Source organism: Podarcis gaigeae (assembly GCF_964106915.1).
Source record: "Podarcis gaigeae genome assembly, chromosome: 8".
Classification (NCBI taxonomy): domain Eukaryota; kingdom Metazoa; phylum Chordata; class Lepidosauria; order Squamata; family Lacertidae; genus Podarcis; species Podarcis gaigeae.
The window spans coordinates 26962358-26989144 of NC_139684.1; the positions used below are offsets into that span (position 1 = coordinate 26962358).

Sequence of the window (26787 nt, forward strand, 5' to 3'; positions counted from 1 at the left end):
TTTTGTTTTTCAATTTTTTTGGAAATAATAATAATAATGTTACCCCTACCCAGAGTAGACCTATTGAAATTAATGAGCATGACTAAGATGGCTCCATTGATTTCAATGGGTCTACAATTTAGTTGGACACAACCCCAACTTCTGGGTGCTAACCCCTTCAGCGCTCCCTCCAATAGGGCCTCCTAGAGGAGGTTGGAGCTCTGGAGAAAAATACATTTCAGCCCTCCCCACTGCAAGGGCAGGCCATTTAAAATTCTTTACCCAGCATATAAAATAAACACGTCTCCAAATTATGGTAATAATATGATAATATCTGCATCTGTTGAGAATCATAACATCCCAATGACTAATATCAATAATATGAGCATCCACAAGACCGTTGCTGAATGAACTAGGCACTCTAAAAGTTACAAGTTGCGCGTGCAACACAACACAATGTATCACACCGCAACTTTGCTGTGTTTGCACAGGGTTCGCTTATGAAAAGCTACAAGTGTGCCTGCACATAACAAGAGGAGGCTGGAACATCACATACCCTCAAAATGCAGGAGTGAATGTTTGTATAGAGTTGCAAATATTCAGAAATGCACAAATTCGCAAGCCGCTATTCAGAACTCTCCCTAAATTTTGTTAAGAACTGCATCAAATAGACACAAGATGCCCAGGCTTCAGAAATTTGTACTTGCTTCCCGGTGCACATTTTGCCCGAGGTGTTTGCAAAACAGCTTCCTTGGCACGAGACCCAAAGCATGGGCAGGTTTTTAATTACCACGCCAGGTTCCTTCTCTCCATCCAGGTTATTTATAGGTCTATCACACTCGCTCATCATGGAAAATGAGATTAAACGGCCCGTAATCTGCAAAGCACGGATCCAGCCGACCTGCTTTAATGTCGGGCAGTGATTTTACCATCAACTCCTTGCTTCAACAGTATTTCTGAACTGGCACCTCAACAACCACATTGCTGGCACTGAGCTCAGCGCTGTGACGGGCCTGCAGAGATCTTGGGGATCTCAGCTGCCAGCCCCCAAAGGGGTATAGTTCAATTTGGGGACAGAGGCGGCTAAGGATTTGACCCCAGTCAGGTCACTGTTTAATCTAGGGACAGGTTTGTGGGCCTACAGAACACAGAAGCACGTATCTAGCAGGAAATCTGCAGCTTGTGTGAGGACAACACTAGGACCCAGCTGCATCTTAAGATTTCAGTGGATCTTTGTTTTATTTTTTAAATTATGGCTAACAGTGCAAACCCCATAAGGCAAGGGCAGCGGGGCACTTTGCAAGGGGTAATCCCTTAATTGTTGGGAGGAGAAGAGTGACATTCAATGCATTGATCTCCTTGTTGGAAAGAGATGATCTAAACAGACAGTGTGGTGTAGTGGTTTAAGTGCTGGATTAGGACCTGGAGAGACCAGGGTTCGAATCCCTACACAGTCATGAAACCCGCTAGGTGACCTTGGGCCAGTCCATCTCTCTCAGCCTAACCTACCTCACAGGGTTGTTGTATGGGTAAAATGGGGATGAGGAGAACTATAAGAAGAAGAATGAAAACGAGAACAACTTATTATTGGTACCCCACCCATCTGACTGGGTCGCCCCAGCCACTCTGGGCAGCTTCCAACATATATAAAAACACAATAAGACATTAAACCTTAAAAAGCTTCCCTATACAAGGCTGCCTTCAGGTGCCTTCTAAAGGTTGTATAGTTGTTACTCATCTCCTTGAGTGGGTGCCACTACCAAAAAGGCTCTCTACCTGACTATGTATGCTATGTATGGTGCCACTACCAAAAAGGCTCTCTACCTGACTATGTATGCTCTCAACTTCTTTGAGAAAGTGGGATGGTGATGATGATGATGATGTAAACTGGTGCAAACATGAACATGCCATCTAGCAGGTATTTTTCAGGATCCTGTGGTGCTGTTCCAACACCTGAAACCTGCACTCTGTACATGTTCTGCTCAGTTGCTTCCCACCAGCACAAGTTCTGAATGCAGAGAGGATGAGTCTGCCAGTGGCTATTTGCCACAATACCTAAAACACAGAACCTCCAACTATAGGGGGAGTCTATCTCTGAATACAAACTGCAAGGCCCAGACAACAGGGGGTAGTCATTATGTGAACATAGCTGATTTACAAGATACCACCATGAGACACAAGTCCATAAAACTCACCATAAAACATTGCTTTCAACCAGCTTTACTGTGTCATGGGTACAAGAAACCACAATATATATTTATTTTTAAAAAAGCAAACTCTCCCCACCCTGATGGCTGAATACCCTCCTCTGGGAAATTATGCTCTAACATTCAGCAGAATCAAGCAAAGATTTCCCAGTGCAGTATTCCATGCCAGAAGCAAAAAGAAGAACGACAAAAAACTACCCTTCCCCACGTGTAGAGGAGTCACCTTGCAAGAAGGGGGTCTCCTAGAGATTTTCCTTGGCAAATTGGAGCGGTAGTGCGTCCAAACTTGTTAAAAAAATAAATATCCACCTGCAGGTGGAAGTGGTATGGTCCAAGAAAGCTCTACAACTTCTTGGTTATTTAGGGTGTTTGAGGCCCTCCCCAAACATCTGATTGTTGAGGAACATGCCCAATTAAAATTAGAGGAATGCTTCACTCTTTGAGAAACAGGTTCCAGTTTTCAGGGTGACCTCAGTTAAGTGTCCTCTATGAGATCCTCTTCTGCATTGCCTCCTCCAGAAAGCCAGAGTATTGGACTAGGGCCCGTGAGAGACCAGGGTTCAAATCCCAACTCAGCCATTAAGCTCACTGGGTGTGACCTTTGGGCCAGTCATTGCATCTCTCAGCCTAACCTACCTCACAGGGTTGCTGTGGGGAATTAAATGAGAAAGGGGTGAACCATGTGTGCAACCTTGTGCTCCTTGGCAAAAAAACGGTGGGACAGAAAAGCAATAAGCACAAAATAATAATAATACAGTAATACAGGCTAATCTGGCAGCTCACAGCCATCCGTCACCACTGCCGTTAAAAAAATCTCCCACTAGCCCCTGCCCCTGTTGGAGCATTGTGGGAGATTTAAAATGTTAGCACACAGCATGGGGTCCTGGCAGGTGCCCCCAAGGCATCTAGTGGGGACACCAGACCCAACTCTTACAGAAGTTTCACTTGTGGAGAATGAAGGAATTGCCTGCGGTCAGAGAAGTTACAGATCGGAGCGTGCCTCCTGACTAAAGCAAGCCAACACAGAGCAGAGAGAAACTCACACAGAGACTCCATGAGCAGTAGCCTCTGAGACAGGCAATTCTGCTGCATCTGAAGCGATTGCTCAGTTCCCCCCCCCCCATGCAGAGAGGCAACAGGGGGGAAAGGAGCAGAGACTCACTCAGAGACGCATTGATCCCCCTCCTCTGTTGATGGACAGTTTGGGCTTACAGGACCTCTGAATGTTGTAACATATTTCCCACGGTGCCTATTTTGGGGGATTACTGGCTTAATCAATTGGACTCCTCACATGACTTTGGGCTAGGGGCCAAATGTTGACGTCAAGACTTCAGGACTCTCCTTGGGCCAGGGGTTGCCAACCTGGTGCCTGCGGGCACCCAGACTCTGAGCTTTCATTGGGGATGAGGTGGGAAGTAAAACTCTAGGCCTCTTAGAAAAAAGGTTGTGAAGCAAAATGTGCTGGTATCCTTCTAAGTGATATCCACATGGTTTTGGCCAATGAGGAAAGTCAGAGCTGTGATTGGTAAGCGGGTGGTTTGGACATCAGACAACAGGAATCCTAAACAACTGCTGTTCCCCACTCCCCTTTAGTGTGTTATTCCCTCACCCCACATGGTAGCCATTTTGTGACTGCCTCCAAATTCACAAGGTGTCCACTGATCCAAAAAAGCTGGCGAACCCTGTCCTAAGCCATGCCCCATCTTCCCTGACCATAGCCCCCACCAGCCCTACTCCAACCCCCCCTCCTGAAGCAGCTTTGCCTGTCTAGAATGTGCTCTTGAACTGTGATCATGTTTCTTGTCTGCCGGGATAAAGAGGTGGGTTTGAGGAGGAACTGGCTTGAATAGAGCCTAGCGTGTACAGGAAAGGGTCACACTCAATGGAGGCCCATTTTGGCATCCATTCCTGCCCACCATTAACATGTGACCTACAGGAAGTTTGCTCTGTGGAAATGCGGCCAAACCCCACCCCCCAACTGCCCCCAAAGTGACCATATACCAGCACATACGCCCAACGGCAAAAATACGTCTTCCTATATACAATGAAGGCAAGGCTGTCATCACACAGCCCCTGTTGGAGTATCTATAGCGCTGCATCACAATCTTGGATTTGCATGGGTCACGAAGAGTCGGACACGACTAAACGACTAAACAACAACAAGAAAACAAAGGAGAAGGCAGGTTTCACAGGGCCAGTGACCATGGGCTGAGAGTGAGAATGGGGGACACTGACAGGGGGAAAGAGGTGGTTCAAACAACAGCAGAAGTTTGAGTAAAGCAGAGATGGAAGGAACTGAGAGGGGAATGGTGATTTTAAACAACAGCAGGGGTTTAAGTAAAGGACATGAATATAGTTGGGTCGATAAAGCATCCCTGATCCCACTTTGAGAGCCACTGTTATCATGATTGTTGCCGTCATATTGTCGTGGAAGAGCTGCAAGATGTTGACAAATTTATCTGGGCAGCTCTTTTTCAGAAGGACAGTCTACAGGGCAGTATGATTTAGTGTCAAAGGCCTTAGTTCAGTCAATAAACGCCATATACAGGGGTTGGTTGTGCTCCCTGCATTTTTCTTGAAGCTATCAAGCAGTGAATATCATATCCACTGTCCCCCTAGAACAGACATGCCCCAACTTCAGATGTTTTGGGATGACAACTCCCATCATCCCTAGCTAACAAGACCAGTGGTCAGGGATGACGGGAGTTGTAGTCCCAAAACATCTGGAGGGCCGAGTTTGGGGATGCCTACCCTAGAAGGTTGAAAACCATTTTGGGATTCAGGAAGGGTTTTCTTGGATATAGTTAGGAGACAGTTTGCTAAGATCCTTTCAAGAATTTTGTCAGCTGCAGCGAAGAGAGAGATGCCTTGATAGTTTCCGCAATCCGTTCTATCACCTTTTTTAAAAGAGATTGATAATTGTGGCATCCCTAAAGTCCGCTGGGATCTCCTCTCTCTCCCAATGAGCTTGTTAAGTTGTTGTAAGGGTTCAATTCTGCCCACTTCGAAGACTTCGGCAGGTATCCCCATCAGGTCCACTGGCTTTGTGTTGTTCATTTGGTTAATGACTGTGCACGAACACATTCAACAAACCTTGACGGTGGTGGACTCTCCTCCATCGGAGGGTTTTTAAATTTGCGATTCCTGCATTTGCTGGGGTTGGACTAGATGACTCTTGGGATCCCTCCCAAGTTCACAATTGAAAGATTCTGTGTTTCCGCTTGAAAATACGCAGAAGTCACACCATCCACACGGCTCCCCATTCTTCCCTCTGCATTTACTGCACATGGAAGGGTTCCCCATCCCCCACCCCAGTTCTTCACATTTGGCTAACCATCCCTCCCTTGCAGGCGGCTTAATCCATTTACATAACCTCCGGCAGAGACAAAGGCGGCTGTGTTATCGCCCCTTTGCAAAAGCACCATGTGCAAATCCTCGGCTGCACCAGGTCTGCACAAGGGAGCAATATTTCCATCAAGATCTAAACCTGGCTTTGTTGGTGCCCTGTCAAAAGAGCAAGCATTTGACTTCCCGCCATGATAAAGCTGTCATCGGAGGAGAAAGGCAAGCAGGGCTTAACAAACGGGAACAAATCTTCACGGCAGTCAAGACGGACAGGCAGCCTCTTCCCCGGCTGTTTGCTGAAATCGGGTTTCGCTGTTATCATAGGACAAGGCAGCGGAGTGGGGGTGGAGGTCAGATCTCGCTGAAACGCCGGCAGGCCAATAAGTGTAGTTACAGGCTGTTACAAAAAGGGCCATTTCACAGGGCCACAAAGGAGGATGAATTTCAGGTCTTCTGGGAAATGATTTATAATGAAATAAAAAAGGTACTTAAATATACCTTTTTGAAGAAACCAGAGGCCTTTCTCCTGGGTATGTTAGACCAATCGGTGTTAAAGAAGGACAGAACATTTTTTATGTATGCCACAACAGCAGCAAGAATACTTATCGCAAAGTACTGGAAGACACAAGAATTACCCACCGTGGAAGAATGGCAGATGAAGGTTATAGACTATATGGGACTGGCAGAAATGATCGGCAGAATCCGTGACCAGGGAAAAGAGACGGCGGAAGAAGATTGGAAGAAATTTAAGGACTATCTTAAGAAACATTGCAAGACTATTGAATGTTAGAACGATGTTGACTTAGAATTTAAGGGGTTTCTTGCTGTAATGATTATGTAATTAAGAAAAGAAAGATTAAAAATTAAATCAGAAATTAGGGGAAGGATTTGCTGAATTGGCTTGATTAGAGATTGGAATACAGAGAGGCGAGGTATGAGGAGGTCGGGAAAGTAAGTTATACGACCATAAGGGATTGAAATTATACTTGTTTTTTGTTTTGTATGTATGTTTATCTTATTGTTATTTCTGTTTTGTTTTGTTTTTTGTTTCTCTTTTTTGGTTGTTTTTATGTTATATTTTTTTTTGAAAACTTCAATAAATATTCTTTTTAAAAAAATGAATTTCTCCAGACCTGCAGCTCAGGGGGTGGGGAACTGCCAGCCCACAAGTCAAATCTGACCTGGCACAAGTCCCAATTTGGCCCATGAGGCTATTTTCCTCAAACCGTGCCCACCTGCTCCACACAGGTACAGGGCAGGCAGAGACAATGTTAGAAACTCAAATAAGCTAGGCACCAGATGGCTCCTTAAAACCAAGTTTACAGTCGCCAAAATGGAATGTCTAGTTGTCATTTTTGGGCAAGACAGCTCTAAAGTCTGACTGCATTTTCCAAAGATGGACTGACTGTGATAGATTATCAGTTAGATATCTGGCTAGTTCAGATGACAGCCTTGAGCTCGGTTAAGGGCTCCGAGAACTTAGAGAAGAAGAGTCACTTTATTCGGGGATAGTCTGCATATGTATAAATTGGCCTATTCTTGCAGGGTGTGGCATGAGTGCGTGAAAACAGTCAGGATCCAGTGATCCCCAGGCATGCACCTGGATTGTGGAGGTGTCAGGCGCCATCGTGGCTCCCAGGCATCTTCACTTGGTCACAAGTGGCCGATCGCCAGGTGCAAAATGCGCCTGCAGCCTGGCTAATTTTGAACACTGGGCAGAGATGTAGCCAGCTTGGTTGCGCAACTGAATTTCCTATGGGGAACTAGATTGCACAGCTGATCCCTGCAGAAAGCATACCGGAAGTCACCACCTATCAGCCGATGGGTGGTGATTTCCATCTTGTTGGATCGGCTGTGCAGGAGGGAGCTCAGTCGCGCAGCCAATCCCTGCAACAGATTTCAGCTGATGGGAAGCAACTTCAAGCATGCTGATCTGCAGCACTCCAAAGCAAAGCCCTGCAAGGTGCTTTGAAGTCCCCTGATGTCATTGTAATGTCTGGTGATTAGCAAGCTTTGGCCACCTATCAAATTTAGCCTACAAGTGTTAAGGGAGATAAGGACCTGGACCCACAGCCAAGTTCACCTTAGAGACACATTTTTGCAAAGCAGTATTGCTGCATGCAATGCATTTTTGTATACTACCTCCACCAGTTTATGCATCTTTATGCATCCTTCACCCTAGTGTAAGCACTGAATGGCTCTATTGCAAAGAGGAAGCCTACAGATGTGGGTCAGCAGCAGAACCAGGAGCCTGTCTTGCGGACCAGCCTGAAAAGAGATGGCTCTATGAGCCACTTGGAGGAAGTAGACTTGATGCTCAGTCCTGCTCCCAAGGCTGGGAACTTGAACTTGCCCTTCTGCCATGCCATCATTTTGCCAGGGTCCCTCTACCCAGAGGCAGCAGGCTTGCTCCAAACCTGGGTCCTTAAAATACTCCAAATAGCTCCCCGTGGCCTTGCTTGCTTTGGGGACCAAACAAGATAAAGAAATAGAAAACTAGGTCTGAAGGTTAAAAGGGTAGGATGTTTCTTTCTGCCATTCTTCATTTTTTATTTGCAAGATGTTTTGCTTTTTTAAAATGGGATTTCATCTTCCCTGCCCACCCACCCCCTGACAAAAAAACCCCACACCCATTACACACCTTTGCAGTTCAAAATGGTGCAGCCCATTCTATCACCAAGATCTGCCGCAAACGAAGGCCAGCCCAAAGCAATGAGGAATGTGGGGGAGGGCCGTCATTTGTGTGAGAACCAGCTGCCCCTAGCCAGACAAAACGGTTTCATTGCTGAAGACCTCATGCAGAGAATATAGACCAGCCTCTCAAACGCAAAGAGGCAGCAGCCCAATTTTGGCCGCTGAGACAGTTTAGATCATTTTGCACAGCCATGTGGAGTAGTCACCACACCCCATTTTTCATACTGCAGACTTGGGGTGAGGGCAAGGAGGTGGGTCTTGCCATTTCAAATTCTGGCCACAACAAGGGCCGCAAATTCTCCAGCAGCTCTCTCTAGCATGCACACTCCTAATGATGTTTCCTTCTGTAGTTCAGAACCCAAAACCATGTTGCTTTCTGAATTAAAACATGCAGTTTGGACATCACAACCCAAGGAGAATTCATCACACAGCAGATTTCAGCAGGTTGCTAGTGGGAGTGAGTCAAAGAATGCCACGGTCCCGCCAATGGGCCAAAAGAAACCTAAGCAACTCACTAGTCCCTACTGAGGAACAAATTTGCTCTTGATCTCTTACCTGGGGCAGTGCCCAATGAGGAGTCGCAAGGAAGGGAAGTCTCCTTTGGCTGCTGCATAGTGAACAGGTAAAGCACCCGTGTCTGTGGCTGCCAGCGGGTCGCTGCTCCCGAAGCGCAAAAGCCAGTCGATCACTTCGTGGTGCCCAAAGCGGGCAGCCAGATGCAAGACGGTGGCACCAGAGTTGTCTGTGTCCTGCAAGTCATGGAAACACAACCAAGAGGGTCAAGCGTCACCTCCATTGAACGCACAGGATGCTAAGAAGCAGAAGACATTAACACGGGATTTTCAAGCTTTGGAGCGCTTTGTGAGTGTTTGGAAACCTGGGACACATTACCCAGGATGGCAAGGATTTAATGCAGGAGCGGAAAGACCCAAAAGATTATCTGATCCAATCCCCTCCAATGAAGGAAGCACAACTGAGTATCTTGCAAATGACAGGGCTGGCCCCTGACATTTTTGCTGCCTGAGGCAGAGGGAAAATGGCTCTTGCCCTCACCGATACCATGCACAGAAACTAGGTGTATGACAACACTGGTCATGGAACACTGCATACCCTCCAAATGTCCCTATTTTCCAGAGACACTCCCAGATTTACAGAAGCCGCCCTAATTTCTGATTTGATCCTGGAATGTCCCGCTTCCCTTAGGACATCCCTATTTTCATCAGAGAAGTGTGGCAGGGTATGGAGTTAAGTCAGCAGTTCAAATCTGCACAAAGGGGTGAGCTCCTGTCGCTTTGTCCCAGCTCCTGCCAACCTAGCAGTTCGAAAGCATACCAGCGCAAGTAGATAAATAGGTACTGCTGTGGCAGGAAGGTAAACAGTGTTTCCGTGCGCTCTGGTTTCTGTCATGGTGTCCCATTGTGCTAGAAGTGGTTTAGTCATGCTGGCCACATGACCCAGAAAGCTGTATGGGAACAAACGCTGGCTCCCTCAAAGCAAAGATGTGCACCACACCCCATAGTCAAATTCAACTGGACTTAACAAAGGGGTCCTGATAGAGTTATGTGACATATACATCCCGAACCAAGAATATAAGTAACTATACACCCTTCTGAAGACATCTGAAGGCATCCCTGTATGAGGAAGTTTTAAAATGTTTTATTATGTTTTTATTCATGTTGGAAGAATGGTTGGGGCAACCCGGTCAGATGGGTGGGGTATAAATAGAATAGTAATCACCATCATGGCCTTTGGTTGATTTGACTGACATCCTATGTCCTTTTAAAATGTGTTTTTTTTGGGGGGGGTATTGGGTTGTTGTTTATATTTTGATTATAAATTTTCTAGTTAAATATTTTGATTTTGTTCTGTGAGCCACCCTGAGACCTGTGGGTATAGGGTGGTATATAGATTCAATGAATAAATAAAAATAAATAAAAAATCATCATAAAAAATAGGACGTCCCTATTTTCATCAGATAAATGTTGGAGGGCATGATAGTGTCCCCCACTACACCTGAAGGACAGCAACCTGGCTTAAGGGGCACAAAGCAGGCCACCTCAGAGAGAGAGAGAGAGAGAGAGAGAGAGAGAGAGAGAGAGAGAGATTGCCCTACTGCCTATGGTAGCCAGCAACCTCACTCTGCCTAATGAAAGGAACGGCCCTGAACATGGCAAATATTATGCAGCAACTTGGGGCAAGATGCAACCGAAATGGTGCTTTGCAAAAAGTTGTTTTCACCAGCAGAATTTTAGTTTGTTCAGTTGTTCAGCCCCTCCTCCTTATTTTGCATGATGTATTCTTGCCCTGCTAATCGATGCTCACTGACCACTGGAATTTCTGCTCATAGGACACCCAATGAATGGCAGGCCCATTCCCTGGACTCTGAATACCACCAGGCACCAGTTATACTATTCCTAACCCACCTTTGCAGGCTTTAAAACATATACACACACACACAGCTGAAATGTTGCCAACTAACCATTTTTTCAGTACAGTGGTACCTCGGGTTAAGTACTTAATTCGTTCCGGAGGTCCGTTCATAACCTGAAACTGTTCTTAACCTGTAGCACCACTTTAGCTAATGGGGTCTCCCACTGCCGCTGCGCCGCTGCTGCACGATTTCTGCTCTCATCCTGAAGCAAAGTTCTTAACCCAAGGTACTATTTCTGGGTTAGTGGAGTCTGTAACCTGAAGCGTATGTAACCCGAGGTACCACTGTACTTGTACAGTCTGGGACCTCCCACTTTACACATGAATGCTGGCAATGATTTGACCTGCTCCCAGCAGAGTTTCAGCATTCAGGTTTGGCCCAAGAAAACCATGAGTTCACAATGGAGCTCCGGGACCTGTCTTAAGATGGTCCTTTCCTACCCAAGAGAAACAGCCAACAAGGAAGGGTTTTTCGTCAAAGGTGGTGGCATCCCACTGGCCTTTGCCCTCCACACCTACGAGATTATCTTAAAGGTTCCCAAACTCCCCCCCCCCCCATTCCCAGAAACCATGTGAAAATCTCAGAGGTATTTGGCATACTGTTTAATCATTTTTTTCCTGTCTGTTGTAGCAATCTGTAAATCTGTATTACATATTTATTTATACCCTGCCTTTTTCCCTGATGGGACTCAAGGCGTCTGTGCTAGATGTTGTATGGTTTTACAGGTGTGCTGTGGACCAGCCAAATGAAGCTTGTGGACCACAGTTTGAAGGAACCAGTGGAGGAATCCCTAAAAAAGGGGGGGGATTCCAACCCCACGGGAATACATGAGTGATAAGGCCAATCCTTTCTTGGTTATCTCAGTTCCCTGCCTGGACTAGAACACCTTACACTTCAGTTCCATTCAATAATTGCACCAAACCATGGAAAAGAAAGACAAACTGTGGTACTGTATATAGGATGCTTTCACATTAACAACCACAGTCTGTGGTCACCTGGCAAATTGGCATCAGAAACCAGGGCCTGAAGGGGCTTTGCAAACCACAGTTTGCATCAACTATGGTTTGGCATATGTCTGAACTGACAATCCACAGAGGCACATTTCTGTCTTGCGGGGGGGGGGGGGGATGGCTGCTGCAACAAGATGCTGGAGAGATGGAAAACAAAAAAATCAACCAGCTCCAAAGCCTGGTTTGCCCATTGTACACTTGGAAGCCCAAACCAACGTTCTGGGTTCTAAATTACGTTCTGTGCAAACCTTGGTTAGGTGTGTTGCCTGAACTGAGCAAACCATGGCAGAGGCTCCCACCAAACAATGGCTCTGTATCTTTCCTGGTCCACTCTTCTCTAATCAATGCACATGCAGAACATTTCAGTCCAAAATTCACATAATTTCAAAATGATCAGGAGTGGGCTTGTGAGATCCGCTTTGGTGGTTTTCTTTTACTAGAAACCAGTTCCACCAACCACATGCAAAAGACATACACTGAAGAGTTCTGAGCCCAGGTATTTGTTTGGAGCACCAGAAATGAACGGGGCTCACACAATCCTTCCATGCAAAAATCCATGCCAAGTTTCCTTCATATCTGGGAAAGGCCACACCTCAAAGGCAGAGCATCTGCCTTGCATATAGAAGGTCCTGGACTCACTCCCCAGCATCTTCAAGTAGGGCTTCAAGTAGGGAGAGAGCCTTGCCTGAAACCCTGGAGAGTTGCTGCCCGTCAGCGAGAAGGACCAATCTGTCAGAGTTGGCATAAAACAGCTTTCTACGTTGGGGTGGAGCTGTTGTTTTGTGCCCAAGCATATGCAGAAGGTCCCAGTTTTGGCTCCCAGCATTCAGATAAGACTTGGAAAGACTTTCCACCTGGAATCCCGAGGAGCCTTCACTTTTGTTTCTGGCCCTCCCCAGCCCTGGCATGAGAAAAGATTGCCCACCCCTTGCTTTAATGGGTAAAGATGCCTTCATGAATTGAACCTCCTGCATCCGAAGCAGGTGTTCTAGGCTTCAGCTCTTCTCCTGGTGCCCCAGCCTACTCACGCCAACGTTGGAACAACTTGAACAACCTTCATTGGAAAGATGTACAGTGGTACCTCGGGTTAAGTACTTAATTCGTTCTGGAGGTCCGTTCTTAACCTGAAACTGTTCTTAACCTGAAGCACCACTTGAGCTAATGGGGCCTCCTGCTGCTGCCGCCGCCACATGATTTCTGTTCTCATTCAGAAGCAAAGTTCTTAACCCGAGGTACTATTCCTGGGTTAGCGGAGTCTGTAACCTGAAGCGTCTGTAACCTGAAGAGTATGTAACCCAAGGTACCACTGTACAAGACAAAAAACCACAGTCCTCCTTGGTGAAAACCATTTCCATTTCTTGGAAACTTAAGGCATTTCTAATCTGCTTCAATATTTTAACTTTGGCATGTTTTAAGTTAGGGTTGCAAACAGCGCCAGATTTAGGTTTGATGAGGCCCTAAGCTACTGAAGGTAATGGGGCCCTTTATATGTCCAGCGGTCCTTTGTCAACAACAAATGGTCACTGTTTTTTGTGTTGAATATATGCTATATGGTAATTTATGGACCTAATAGGTATCTAAAGCCATTTGCACATAACAAAATATGTGATATTTTAGGGAGCAGACCAGCAGGTGGGGCCCATTCCCTACATCATAGGAGCCTACACAACACAAAACACTGTTGCTGTATGTAGGTTTTATTTTATTTGTTTTTATCTTATTTTTTGAAAATGTACATCCAGTGGGTGTTTTTTTTCTTTAGTTTTTTTGGGGGGGGCCAAGAGAGTGGGGCCCTAAGCTACAGCTTGTTTAGCTTATACGTAAATCCAGCACTGGTCGCAAATCTTTCTTGATTTTACTGTTTTGTAAACGCTCTGAGGAGGAGTTGTTGTTTTACAATCAAGCGGTGTGTAAATTTTTACGGAAGAAATAAATAACAAATGCACTTAGCATTTTAATGCAAATCAAGCAGTGCAATCGAAACATGTCAATTGCCTACCATACAGTAAAGGTCATTTTACAGCACGGCTGGATTTTAGCATGTACTTGGAGATGTAAGGAGCAGTCTTAAGAGTCTTTCCTAGTGCTACATGGAGATGCCTTCAGGGGTTAAGGGTTAGGACCTTCTGCAAGCACAGCATCCCTGAGCTATAGATGCTCCAGCTGAACAATAAAAATTGCCTTATACCAAACCAGAATATTGGCCCATGTAGCTCAGTGCTGTGTATGACCTGGTGCCTGCCAGATACTTTGAACTACAATTACCATAAGCCCAAGCCAAGTTGACCTGGGCTGGGGCTGATAGGGGTTGCAGTGCAAAACATCTAGAAGGCACCAGACTGCAAAGGCTGCTGCTGTACACTGACTGGCAGCAGCTCCCAGGGTTTCAGGCAGGGCTCTATCCCAACCCTACCTGGAGATGCAGAAGAACTGGACCTGGGACCTTCTACATGGAAAGTGGGAGCTCTACTGCTGAGAAGCTGCCCCTCCCCAGGTCATGGAGAAATACTCTGGCAGGGAGCCAGACTGCATTTCCCTGTCAATCAAGCATTCAGAGGTCAACACAGGTTTCCTTCAGTGTCTAGTCCACTTTTAAAGATATTCTTCCGTGTGGGGGGAGGGTTTATCCCCACAGTGTTTCTGACCATATGCAACAGGGCATTGTGAATGTCTTGCCTACACAACATCCCCCCACACCAAGAGGCTGAATTTTGCACCCTCCTCTTCTCCCAAAGGGGGGGGGGGGAGAGGAACCTAAACATTTTGCTCTGGCTAACAAGAGCTTAGCCCCGCAAAGTATTAAGACTCTCTTACTTAGAAACTGCTGGCCTGAACACCTGCCTTCACATAAAGGGAGCTTCCCAGTTAAGCACAGAATATGCAGCAGACAGGCTTGCAGACTTCACACATGCTCAGAGGAACTCCTGCCCTCCTTTACAAGCACCACTCCTGTAATCAGCACTTGCTCTTGCTGTAACTACTGTACAGTGGTACCTCAGGTTAAGTACTTAATTCGTTCCGGACGTCCGTTCTTAACCTGAAACTGTTCTTAACCTGAGGTACCACTTTAGCTAATGGGGCCTCCTGCTGCCACTGCGCCGCCAGAGCACGATTTCTGTTCTCATCCTGAAGCAAAGTTCTTAACCTGAAGCACTATTTCTGGGTTAGCAGAGTGTGTAACCTGAAGCGTATGTAACCCGAGGTATCACTGTATTTGGTTATGGAGCAGCCAAGAAACTGTTCCCTGTTCTTTCCTTTTCGGTACTGACTTCTGAATTATGTATTTGTTGTTCCTATTCTAAATATGAAGGCCTGCGTGTGTCTTTGCAAATGAATCTGCACAGAGTAAGTGCTGGGACTTAAAGCTAGGCTAGAAAATTGCTGCCTCCAACCAGCAGGTCCCTCTTCTTCCTAGAGTGAGCAGTGCTTAGTGGATGATGGGGGAACAGAGCTCTTATGGATCAGGTCAGAGGCCCATCTAGTCCTGCACTCTCTTCTCACAGTGGCCAACCAGATGCCTGTAGGAAACCTGCAAGCAGGAATCAAGCACAATAGTCCTCTCCCCTCATGTAGCTTCCAGCAAGTGAAATTTTGAAACATTGCTGCCTTTGACCACAGAGGCAAAGTACAGCCGTCATCGTGCTTAGTAGCCACGACAGCCCTCTCCTCCATGAAATTTGTCTCATCCTCTTTTAAAGCAGTCAAGATTGATGGCTATCACCAAACTTTTGTGGATGAGAGTTCCACAGGACAAAAATGGAATTCAGAGGCAACACATACACACACATAACCCTCCAATTTTGGCCAAATTGTTCACCCACCAACTTTCTAAAAACTCTAGCTATGGGTATCAACAGGGAAAAAATAGATGGCTGCGCCCCCCCGCAAAAAATAATAATCCAGCGCTGGGTTGAGAGAAACGAACTCTGCGCGCAGAGACATTCCCATTTTGACCCTTTCTTTTCCGAGCTCTGCTGGCCTTTCCTAAATAAGTAAATAAGAATTCCAAACAGGTGTCCTTTAAAAGATAACGTCCCTAAAGGTCAGCGTCAACGGAGCCGCTTGGAACGCAGTCCCCTTCCGTGCGCCCAAGGCGCAAAACCCTTCAAGGCACGCCAGGGCGTCCCCTCGCTCCACCGGTGCTCACCTGGACTCGGCACCCTCCCTGGGTGAGCAGCCACTGGAGACAGGCCAGGTTGCCGGTGGCGGCGGCATCGTGGCCCGGCGTGGCCCCATTGCGAGCCCGCCCGTTGCCGGCCAGCGCCGCTTCCTCCACCAGGTAGCGCAGGCAGTTCAGCTTCCCGGCGCGGGCGGCGTGGTGAGCAGGAGAGGCGCCCAGCGCGTCGCGGAGCTGTGCGGGCGGCAGCAGCTGCCCGTCGGCCTGCAGCGCCTTGAGCGTGTCCACGTCCCCCTGGCGGGCGGCCTGCAACGCCCGCTCCAGGGCCATCGCCTGCGCCTCCGACGGCAGCCTGTCCGGCCGGCCGGCCGGCCTCAACACCTGGAGGGAGCCATAAAGGGGCCGGCCGCCTCGCCCCGACGGCCTCCCGGGAGTCTTCGGCGTCTCTCGGCGGTCCTCTCCGTCGGGTGCCTTGCAAAGGAAAGGTGGGCGGCCCGCGAGGTGCTCCTCTACTTTCCTGTCCCCTCTAACTTCGCCTGAGCAGCCGGACGCGAGGAGCCATCGCGCCCCGTCGAGGTTTGCTAGAAGTCTCGCCCGCGGTCCTTTCCTCAGCTGCGGAGCTCTGCGCGACAGAAGGGCCGGCCTCCCGCCCCGGCTGCCGGCTCCAGCTCCTCCCTACCTCCCTCCCTCCAGCACCAGCAAGAGCCTCCGGGCGCCCTCCTACCCCTCCCCGAGCCGGCCGGCTCCTCCCCTTCGCCGGCAGCGCTGAGCCTGGAGGCGGGAAAGGGTTAAACGCGAGATTTAAAAGGGAGCGGCATCGCCTTTCTCTCTTGCTCCTGATCCCCGCACAGGCGCTGCAAAGCTGTAATAGCCCCGCGGGCTCTGGACTCTGGGCATGATCTCTGAACATGTGCAGTGTGCTTTTCCTAACACCTGCCCGATCCGGAATGATGGAGCTCTTCACCATCTACTTTGAAAAAAAATCACCGTCGTCGATTAATCAGGGGGGCTGATCTGATTCATCAGTGTTTCCCAAACTTGGGTCTCCAGTTGTTTTGGGACTACAACTCCCATCATCCCTGACCACTGGTCCTGCTAGCTAGGGATGATGGCAGTTGTAGTCCCAAAACAACTGGAGACTCAAGTTTGGGAAACCCTGATCATCTATGAACAAGTTAAAAAGCATAGGTCCCAGTACCAATTCTTGGGGGACACCCAATTTTTACTTCTCTCAATTTGGAGACCTGCCCATTTATTCCTGCTCTTTGCTTCCTGCAGCTTAACCGATTCCTGATCTACAAGACCACCTCTCATCTTTTTCCTTGACTGCTAAAGCTTACTCAGGAGTCTTTGGAGAGGCACCTTGCGGAAAGCATTCGGAAAGTCCAGGGCTTTGGCTAGTTGAGCACACTCTAGACTGGCTTTTTGTTGTTATGCTGTCTTCATCCTGCTTGGTTTCAGAGCCAGTCCTAACATTAGGCAAAATGAAGCAGCTGCATCAGGTGGCAGATGTTGAAGGCCAGCAGCAGCAGCACCAGCTCCACTCCCCCCATCACCTGGTCCTTCTTCCTGAGCCTTCTCAGGCCAGATTGCACAAACCCTTATGGGGAGCGGGCGGGAAGAGCGGGAATCAACCACACAGAAACCCCACACTACACATTGTGCTTTAGGTTCCCAAACCTCTCCTCCTCACTCAGACCAGTCGAAAATTGTTGAAGGAGTTGATGGTATTTTCTGCCTGTTGTATGAATTGCAATGCACCGTGCTGGATGTTGTGCCATTTCCCCATTCAGTACAATAAAATTAAGGCTGTCAAACAATAAAATACATTATGAGGCATAAGAAAGCAGCGGAAATACAATTCAATTAGGAATATTTAATGCAATGGTTGTGCGGTCTTCCACCTGCAGCCACAAATTCATGGATGCACCACAGACCACCTGAATGAAGCTCGTGGAACACAGTTTGAGGGTGCCAACCTTAGAGCAAATATTCAGCTTTGTCCCTATGAGGAGAGGAGGCAGGCGGCACAGTGTCGATTGTATCCAACATTAGAGTATGTCCATAAAAATGGCTAACTTGAGTCTACTTTGAGTAGGACTTAGTGGGATGCCATGCTTTGTTTGATCGACCTGCTGATCAGAAATAAAATTTTCCTTTGACGCCAATTCTGCCCATGCTCAGGGGTGCTGTGCACTTTGTCTATGAGGGCAGACCCCACCTGCCATTCAAAGGGCTTTTTTTTATTTCTCTTCAACCTCCCGTTAAATTAGCCTCACAACTCGCCACATTTATTTATAATTAAGCTTGCATAAAACGTATCACAAGATGCAACAAAACACAGAAGGATAAAACCAACAAAAGTATCCATCAAAACATTGTTTTAAACATCAGCAAATACTGGTTGCCTAAAAAATGGATAAAGTTCTTGTTGCAAAGGCTTTCAAAAGACACCTGAAAGAAGGGGGGGCAGTTCTGCCAAAACCTCTACCTGCAAGGAGTTCCTCAGGGCACAGGCAACTAATTAGTATTTGCTGATGTTTTAAACAACGTTTTTATGGATTATTTTGTTGATTTTATCTTTCTGTGTTTCTTGTTAAGGTCAGTCTGTTTCCTTATGCACTGCCTTGATCGTTGAGCTCCTCTGATGGGTCACAATCATGGAATCGGATGGTCCTCTAAGAAACACCTGCGATAAACATCTTACTTTTTACTAAACACCACTATCAGAAGATGCTCTGGGGTCCCTCCCTCCCTCAGACGTATGTCCAAGTAGTCCCAGTGGCATCTCCAGCAGGCATCTCCTTGGCTGGACTCATGCTGAAGGTCTTAAGAAGCACCCCTTCGTAGTACGATGTGACAGCTGCAGCAATGGCTGCCAGGCCACCTGCTACAGCCATCCACAGGGAATAGCCATACTCAAAGCTGGGGAATCCAGGGATTCTCAGAGACACCTAGAAAGCAAATGGGAAAGAGCTCGTTGGTCAAGGATTTGGCATGGAGGGGGATCCCAGGCATTGGCATTGTGGGGTGCTGTGGGGTGCATTGTGTGGGAATGTTGATTACATATGATCCTTCCTCACTCACGCTAGTGAGTCAGTAGCAGAGTACATTCCCCAGTATTTAGCAGGAAGCTAGTTGGTAGATTCATCTGAATCTCTTCACTTTAGCAGTCCAATCTGGCTTTGTCCAGATCAGGTTTGTTCCTGGTCATAGCTGTCAACTTTTCCCTTTTCTTGCGAGGAATCCTATTTGGAATAAGGGAATTTCCCTTTAAAAAAGGGAAACGTTGTCAGCTATGTTCCTGGTAAATCCCCTTTGTTCCCTCTTAAAAAGAATAAAGACACAACAGTCTTCTTTTAGAAGTAATGGTAAGAAGTTTACTCACATTCAGTTCACAGTAGGTTCCCTGAGGGCAAGCTTTAGCTTGTAATTACAGAAGAGAGTTTATGGGGATTGAGCCCATGTTCTTCTGGCTGAGAGCCAGCACACAGCAAAAGCATGAAGAGAAAATGGTCGAGACAAAAAGATGGCTGCGTGACCAGCCCTTTTATGGGGTCTCACAGGCTCACACCTGAACACATGCGGGGGGGGGGGATGCTCCAGACAGGTGTGACAGGAAGTCCTCCTGGCTGGAGTAACATCCCCGTGTGTCCACTCTGGGCAAACAGGCAGTGTTGTACATGACTGCTTATGTTACATCTCACACATTGTCAGTTTGGACTGCCATGTTGGAAACTGCAACCGGGCAGATTTTATGGACGGTGCTGATTGCGAAAGCCAGTGTGGTGTAGTGGTTAGAGTGTTGGGCTAGGATCCAGGAGAGACCAGGGTTCAAATCACCACTCAGACACGATGATGCTCACTGGGTGGCCTTAGGGGCCTAACCTACCTCACAGGGAGGGAGAAGGAAGGAGATTGAAGAGGAGGCTCTCCAAGCAAACCTGGATGTATCTGTCCAAGCTGAGGCAACTGCCTCAGCATGTCTCATGGGTGGGCCAGCCCTGGACAGGAGACTTTCAAATGCTCTTCAGCACTATTAGAAAGCAAGGTGTGACCAAAGCCTTGCATCCCACCCATGGGAATCTTACCAAAACGTTCTTGTCCTTTTGGTAATTTTGAAATGCAATTTATTTTCTCATTAAGTGATGGGACACTGTTTAAAAAAGAGGGAGGGCATTCTGGCACAGCGCTGCCCTAGGCATCTCCCCATTATCTGTGCTGGAGTAAGAGTCGGCTGCCAGCGCTATTTCTCTGTGTGTTGTACAATACAACCACCACAAGGAGGGTGGGTAAGGACACACAGCCATAGCAGACAGGGGAAATACCTCATACTGGTGCTGGAAGAAGACATACAGGCAATATCGGATCACGCCAATGCAGGACAAAAAGCCTAAAAGGAAAGGGAGAGAGGTGGGAACTCTTATGAACTTGGAGTGCAGAATTTATTTACTTTCTCCCCCCCCCCCCACATGGGCATAGCCATGATTTTTGTGAGGGGGGCAGAACCTCAGTTAGCTATGTATTTTTATTAATTTTTATTGATTTAGGGGGGTTAGCTGTCCCTCACTGTCCCACCCCTTTGGCTATGCCCATGCCCCCTCCCTCCCTCCCTGCAAGTGTTTGGCTTGGGAATTCCCAAACTGGGTGCCAGACATGGGCGTAGCCAGGATTTATGTTGGGGGAGGGAGCAGGGCACCCACTTGCCATCATCCTCTGTCTAGAATGAAATGTCTCTACAACAGTTGTTTTAAATTACCATATTTTTGCTCTATAACACGCACCCGACCATAACACGCCCGTAGTTTTTAGAGGAGGAAAATCCGTAGGCATGCCACCCGTAGGCATTCCCTCCATAACACGCACAGACATTTCCCCTTACTTTCTAGGAGGAAAAAAGTGAGTGTTATGGTGCAAAAAATACGGTACTTTATTTTGACCCCAAGTGTTCAGAAAAATCTGTCAAAGTCTACAATTTCTACTTTTAGTTAATTGTTTTTATTTATTTACTTGATTTGGAAGGGAAATTCCCCCCCCCCCAGCTATACCCATGGTGCCAGACCCACTGGTATGCTGCAAGGAATACAGAAATCCACTGATTTAAGACTCTTGTGAATCATTGAATTGTAGAATTGTAGAATCACAGCTAAAGAATCCTTGGCAGATAGCCATCCAACCTCTGTTTAGAAACCCCCAAGGAAGGAGAGTCCATCACCTTCCAAAAGAGCCAGAAAGTTCTTCCCAAAGTGCCTGTCCAAAGAAGAGGCTGCCTGTTGATTCTCTGCTTGAGTCACTGCTCTGGGCTGACCTCCTTCCAGCCCAGAAAAGAGAACCATGAAACATGAGCTGCTCTGAAGTTGTGTTTTGGCTGATGCTGGAAGCTGGAGACATAGAGGCATGTCTTGCTCTGTGCTGGACCCATGAGTTGTGACATGGGGCTTCCCTGGAACCCTAATGTGGAAGCAAGACCTTCTGGAGTCTCCAAGCCACAAGCTCCTCTATCCTTTACTCATACGTCCAAATAAAACTCTAAAGACACCACTGTCTCCAATGACCTTCATTCTAAGGAAACCAAACCCTGGGTGAATGCTGGAATCTCTTGCCACTCAGAGAGTGGGGTCACATACAGCAATACCCCATGGGTCTAGGCATGCTTCCTCACTTTCTTCTGCAATAAGGAATTGTGCAGCCTGATCTATGTGTCATGGGAAGGCTCAAGGAGGAGTGACTAGGGCAGAGGACCTGTGGCTCATCAGATTCTGCCGACTGAGGGAGGTGCCTCTCTTTGCCCAATGGCAGGGCTAATCAATGACACTGCAATCAAAAAGAGGTGTGAGCCAGCTTGCATGGGTTTTGCCTGTCCCAAGGCATTGCAGGGAATTGCTTTCGTCTAATGGAGAGGGCTCTTGTGTTGAAAGCCTCTGGTCTTCAGCAGAGGACATACCTGCAAAGAGATAGCATCCTGTGGAGAGGCAGAGGCAGCGCCACTTGGCCGTGGCCTCTTGGAAGCAGCGGAAATATGGGCATCCTGAGAGGAGGCAGATGAAGGCTGCAGCCCCTGCGATGGCAGATGTGATGAGCGAGGCTCTTGCGATGATAATGGCCCCTGCAGAAAGACACATAGGTCAAGCCCCAGCAAGTGATCAGGAACACACCAGCATGGTTTTGAGTGGGGGCAAGATCAGTATGGGACTGTTAAATATGGGACTGCAGGGTCTGCTTTGTTTGGGGGGGGGGAAGGCCAGGGGTGCTTTGTCCCAGTATCCTGTCTCTGACCATGGACCAGCAAATCATACAGGAGTCTTCCTTCAACCTGGTGCTTCCAAATGTTTTGGACTACATGTTTCTTTCCGCTTCTTGTAAGGTAAAGGGTAAAGGGACCCCTGACCATTAGGTCCAGTTGTGACCGACTCTGGGGTTGCGGTGCTCATCTTGCTTTATTGGCCAAGGGAGCTGGTGTACAGCTTCTGGGTCATGTGGCCAGCATGACTAAGCCGCTTCTGGCAAACCAGAGCAGCGCACGGAAACACCGTTCACCTTCCCTATTTATCTACTTGCACTTTGACGTGCTTTCAAACTGCTAGGTTGGCAGGAGCAGGGACTGATCAATGGGAGCTCACCCCTTCGTGGGGATTCGAACCGCCGACCTTCTGATCAGCAAGTCCTAGGCTCTGTGGTTTAACCCACAGCGCCACCCGCGTCCCTCTGCTTCTTGTAGTCCAAAACATTTGGAAACACCAGGTTGGAGATGATATATATAATGAAATTTTAAAAAATGCTTAAAATAACCTTTGTTAAGAAACCAGAAGCTTTTTTATTAGGAATTACAGGTACCGACATACCAAAGGAGCAGAAAATACTTTTTAAGTATGGAACAACAGCTGCCCAGGTGCTATTAGCCCAGAGTTGGAAAGAAGACAAAGTCCCTACCAGAGAAGAATGGCAAACCAAGCTGATGGACTATGCCGAGATGGCAAAGCTGAGTGGAAAACTCAGAAACTAAGAGGATAAATACCTTTATAAAAGAATGGGAAAAATTTCTAAGTTACTTAGGAGACCACTGTAAGCAGATGGAAACAAGAGCAGGATTTGGATTCACTTGTTGTGTAAAAATTACTATGGACAATATGGTTTGATATAAAAATTGGAGTACGGATGAATATGCAGTTGTAGATGTTTAAAATGAGACCCCATGGAGGAGAAGGGGGAAAGTCTTGAGATTCAGAGAATCTCTTTATATTGATATGTTTTTACTAGTGTGTTTATATTTGTACTTTGTATTTGTGAAACCAATAAAAATTATTTAAAAAAGAAAAAAGAAATGCTTTGGACTACATCAGCCCTGGTCAGCGTGGTGAGTCATCGGAAGCACCTGCCTTAGAGCTAACACAACACAGTTCTAGACTGGAGCATCATCCTCTCAAATACTCTCAGCACCCCATGGCTAAAATGTGGAGTGATCTTACAGACAAAGCCTTCTCAAATCTGACCAGGAACGCCTTTTTCTAGCATCTTGCCTCCAATAGCATACAACCTGATGCCTATGGATGCTCTGGACCAGAGTGTAAAGGCACAGTCACCTGAAAGTCAAAGGTAGACTGTCCTGAATGTGGAGGCTCTATTCCAAGCTAGCCTGGTTCCAGGTAGTTGTTGTTGTTTAGCCATATAAGCTAATGGCCATCCCCAGTGCTTGTGCTAATAAATCCCCAAATTCTTTATATTTAGAAAAATAAATAAAAACATGCAAATATTCTGTTGGCCTTCCAATCGCCCTGTGGCAGTGAGGTTGTTCACAATGCTGATTTGTAGTGACTGGCAGCGCCTTGCCTCATAGAGAAATGTCGTCAGTAAATTGAAACCCCAGAAAGCAGGAGAAGAACTGAAATAAGCAGGAATTGCGTTTGTGGGTGTGAAATAATGGATTTCTAGAGCCCCAGCGATCTCCTGGGACTGTGGCAAGTTATAAATGGAGAAGAGGAAGTGAAAGGGAGGTGTCAGTTTACCAACCAACAGCTTCTGTGGTCAGAAGCCAGCCACTTGGCACAGACCAGTAATTATCCTTTTTTCACACAGCCTTGGTTGCCCCCCGTTGGAAGGTCATAGTATTGCATGTGCACAGCCAAGCAAAACCAATTTAGTGATTTTACAGCAGCAGAAACAGTTTGCTGTACTCAGTGCAGACATCCCAGTGTTTGGACAATGCCTCCCATTTGCTTCCCTGCCCACCACCCAACTGTGTCAAGGTCCATTGCCTGCTGCTGCTGCTGTGCCAACCAGGGTAAAGGTAAAGGGACCCCTGACCATTAGGTCCAGTCGTGGCCAACTCTGGGGTTGCGGTGCTCATCTCGCTTTATTGGCCGAGGGAGCCGGCGTACAGCTTCCGGGTCATGTGGCCAGCATGACTAAGCCGCTTCTGGTGAACCAGAGCAGCGCACGGAAACGCCGTTTACCTTCCCGCTGGAGCAGTACCTATTTATATACTTGCACTGGCATGTTTTTGAACTGCTAGGTTGGCAAGAGCAGGGACCGAGCAATGGGAGCTCACCCCGTTGCAGGGATTCGAACCGCCGATGTTCTGACTGGCAAGTCCTAGGCTCTGTGGTTTAACCCACAGTGCCACCCGTGTCCCTGCCAACCATGGAGCTGTCTTTAAAAGGGATCGTCCTTGACAGCAGCTTGGTGGGGCTTGATGGTCAGATTTGGGACATGATGTTTACCGGGATGCGGGTTCAGGTAAGAGCTGAAGACATCGCAGGTCCAGATTTTGACAAACTTGTCCCAAACGCACTCTCCCCATAGGCCTCGGCAACGCATGCTGAGGACCACAGAGCCTTTGCTGTTCACCTGGAAGAGATGGGGGGGCAGGAGCGAGGGAGCCTCAGATCAGTTACTTGTCCTCAATAGATGGACCACTCAGGGCTAAAACACTTAGACACCAGTTCAGTTGAAGCGGTGCAGCAGCTAAGACAGGGCAATCTGCTGGCAGCTAGATCATAGCAGAGACTACACATGCACCATGCATCTTAAGCATTTCCTTACCACAAAGAATTCTGGGAACTGCGGTTTACAGTTCTTAAACTACAGTCCCCAGGATTCATTCTTTTGAGAGGAGGATACATGTGCTTTAAATGTACGTTTCCAATGCCACAGCCTCAGTAATAGGTACTAGACGTATAACATCTGGAGGGATCAGTTGTAATTTTAATAAAGTAACTATGATAATATTGGCTCATCTGTACATCATTCTGTGAATTTTATGAGGAAGTTCTCAAGGTTTTATGAGCTTTTTAAAAAGCTCGTACCACTTACTTACAAAGCACAGCAATGACAAAATTCCTCCACCCCCCCTCCAATCACATGCCCTCTGAAATTGCCCAAAGACTGTTATAAACGAGCATATGAAAATCTGATACAAATCTGGGTCATGGGCCTGTACCTCAATTTCAAATGATTTAAAATACCTAGCAACACCCCTGGAAGTGACTAACCCCTTTTAAAATTCCCATCAACTCTGCTTAAACCCTTAGGAATTAATACATACACCCACGTTCTGATCCCTAAGGGAATGAAAAGCCCAATTATGCACAAGGCAATGAAATCATAGACCCCTAGCCCTTCCCATTCCCTTCTATTTCCCTCCAGTATTCTATAGATGAAATTAGGGACCAGCAGTTGTCCCTCCCCATTCTAGAAACTCCTTGGAGAGGAAGCTGAACCCTGAAGCATGGCCACAGACAGAGTTTTAACAAGACATCTGTAAAAGGCAAGAATCAGGGGCAGTGATTTCCCTCTCTGAGCCCTCATCTCGAGAAAGGGACAAGGAAATATGGCAAACAGGGACATTTGGAGCACATGTCTTATTCCTGGCACCCAACCAACCAACCAACCAACCATGTGCCCCTCCTAGACCCTTTCTGAAGAGTGGCAAGGGAAATGGCTTGCTCTTCTTACCTGCCAGCAGTCTGTGCAGATGGCGCCCACGGTACAGACAAAAGAAAAGGCCCCCAAGAAAATGGAGAGCAGGCTCGCGGTCAGCCCCATGGAAGAGGCTTTGTGGAAGGAGTAAAGGGCCCAGCAGCCAGCCCCACTGGGCTCCAGCTCTATCCTTCTGCCCTAAGGGGTTCTCCCACCTGGCCCAGATGAGGGAACACTAGGCATTGGAAAGCCACCCCCCTCGCTCAAAACCTGGATGCTTGCAGACCTCCTCATTGGGCCTGGCTTAGGGGCTGAACATGCAGCGGTACCTTTTAATGAAATGGGAGGCTTTGGCTGCAGAGATTAATGGGGCACAGAGAAGCTTAAATGTCAGGCGGAACGGAAGAGGCAGCCGGCCAGCTCTGGGACCTGTTGGCAGGGCCAGATTTAGATGAAGAGAGGCCTTGGGCTACTCCACTTGTGAGGCCGCTCCCCATCCCCCACCCCAACAACTAGAAGAAAATGGAAGTGTGTTACAAACAAAACTGAGTGAAGCCAAGGATGACGACGGGTATTTAAAATTCTGTAATTCACAATTTCTCCTCTAAAGGACATAAGATATTACAGTGGTACCTCGGGTTAAGTACTTAATTCGTTCTGGAGATCCGTTCTTAACCTGAAACTGTTCTTAACCTGAAGCACCACTTTAGCTAATGGGGTCTCCCGCTGCCGCTGTGCCGCTGGCGCATTATTTCTGTTCTCATGCTGAAGCAAAGTTCTTAACTTGAAGCACTATTTCTGGGTTAGAGGAGTCTGCAACCTGAAGCGTATGTAACCTGAAGCGTATGTAACCTGAAGCGTATGTAACCTGAAGCGTATGTAACCCGAGGTACCACTGTATTTTTAAATACCATGGTGATTTTTTAAAATGCATAAAATTAACACTGATAAACTTTTGCAATAACTGAACTTTGTAAACCTTTTGTGGCCTGAGCAGACCTGGAACTAGTTCCCATGTCTTTTTCCTCTCTAAGGAATCAAGTTCAGCCTTCGTGGCATTTAACCATGGCTCAGCATCCTCTGAAGTTA

General features: G+C 47.3%; 2 protein-coding genes across 3 annotated transcripts in view; both read right to left on the reverse strand.

The window, feature by feature from the left end:
• Positions 1-16467, reverse strand: part of ESPN (espin) — a 111968-nt gene extending 95501 nt beyond the window's left edge. The window contains exons 1-2 of one of the 2 annotated variants that reach the window (XM_083752561.1): positions 15814-16467; positions 8781-8974 (exon numbers count right to left, since the gene is read on the reverse strand). In XM_083752561.1, coding sequence (XP_083608687.1) covers positions 8781-8974; positions 15814-16113 — 494 coding nt within the window. In that variant the 5' untranslated portion in view covers positions 16114-16467. The remainder of the gene's footprint in view (positions 1-8780; positions 8975-15813) is intronic. The other variant, XM_083752560.1, reaches the window with a different exon arrangement.
• A 1224-nt stretch (positions 16468-17691) lies between these two features.
• LOC310850859 (claudin-16-like) lies at positions 17692-26009 on the reverse strand. Its single transcript, XM_083752874.1, has 5 exons — positions 25735-26009; positions 24501-24627; positions 21728-21889; positions 20112-20176; positions 17692-18737 (listed from the first exon to the last, which is right to left on the reverse strand). The coding sequence occupies exons 1-5, from the start codon at positions 25822-25824 to the stop codon at positions 18540-18542; spliced, it is 642 nt and encodes a 213-aa protein (XP_083609000.1). The 5' UTR covers positions 25825-26009; the 3' UTR covers positions 17692-18539.
• Positions 26010-26787: the final 778 nt, after the last annotated feature.

What these genes read in the sequence shown, in the direction of transcription:
- LOC310850859 (XM_083752874.1), bottom strand. Translation starts at nt 25,824, where the DNA reads ATGGGGCTGACCGCGAGCCTGCTCTCCATTTTCTTGGGGGCCTTTTCT. An exon ending in TCTGCACAGACTGCTGGCAG is followed by an intron (nt 24,628 to 25,734) that starts GTAAGAAGAGCA and finishes CATCTCTTCCAG; the next exon opens with GTGAACAGCAAAGGCTCTGT. An exon ending in TCTTCCAGCACCAGTATGAG is followed by an intron (nt 18,738 to 20,111) that starts GTATTTCCCCTG and finishes TTTGCTTTCTAG; the next exon opens with GTGTCTCTGAGAATCCCTGG.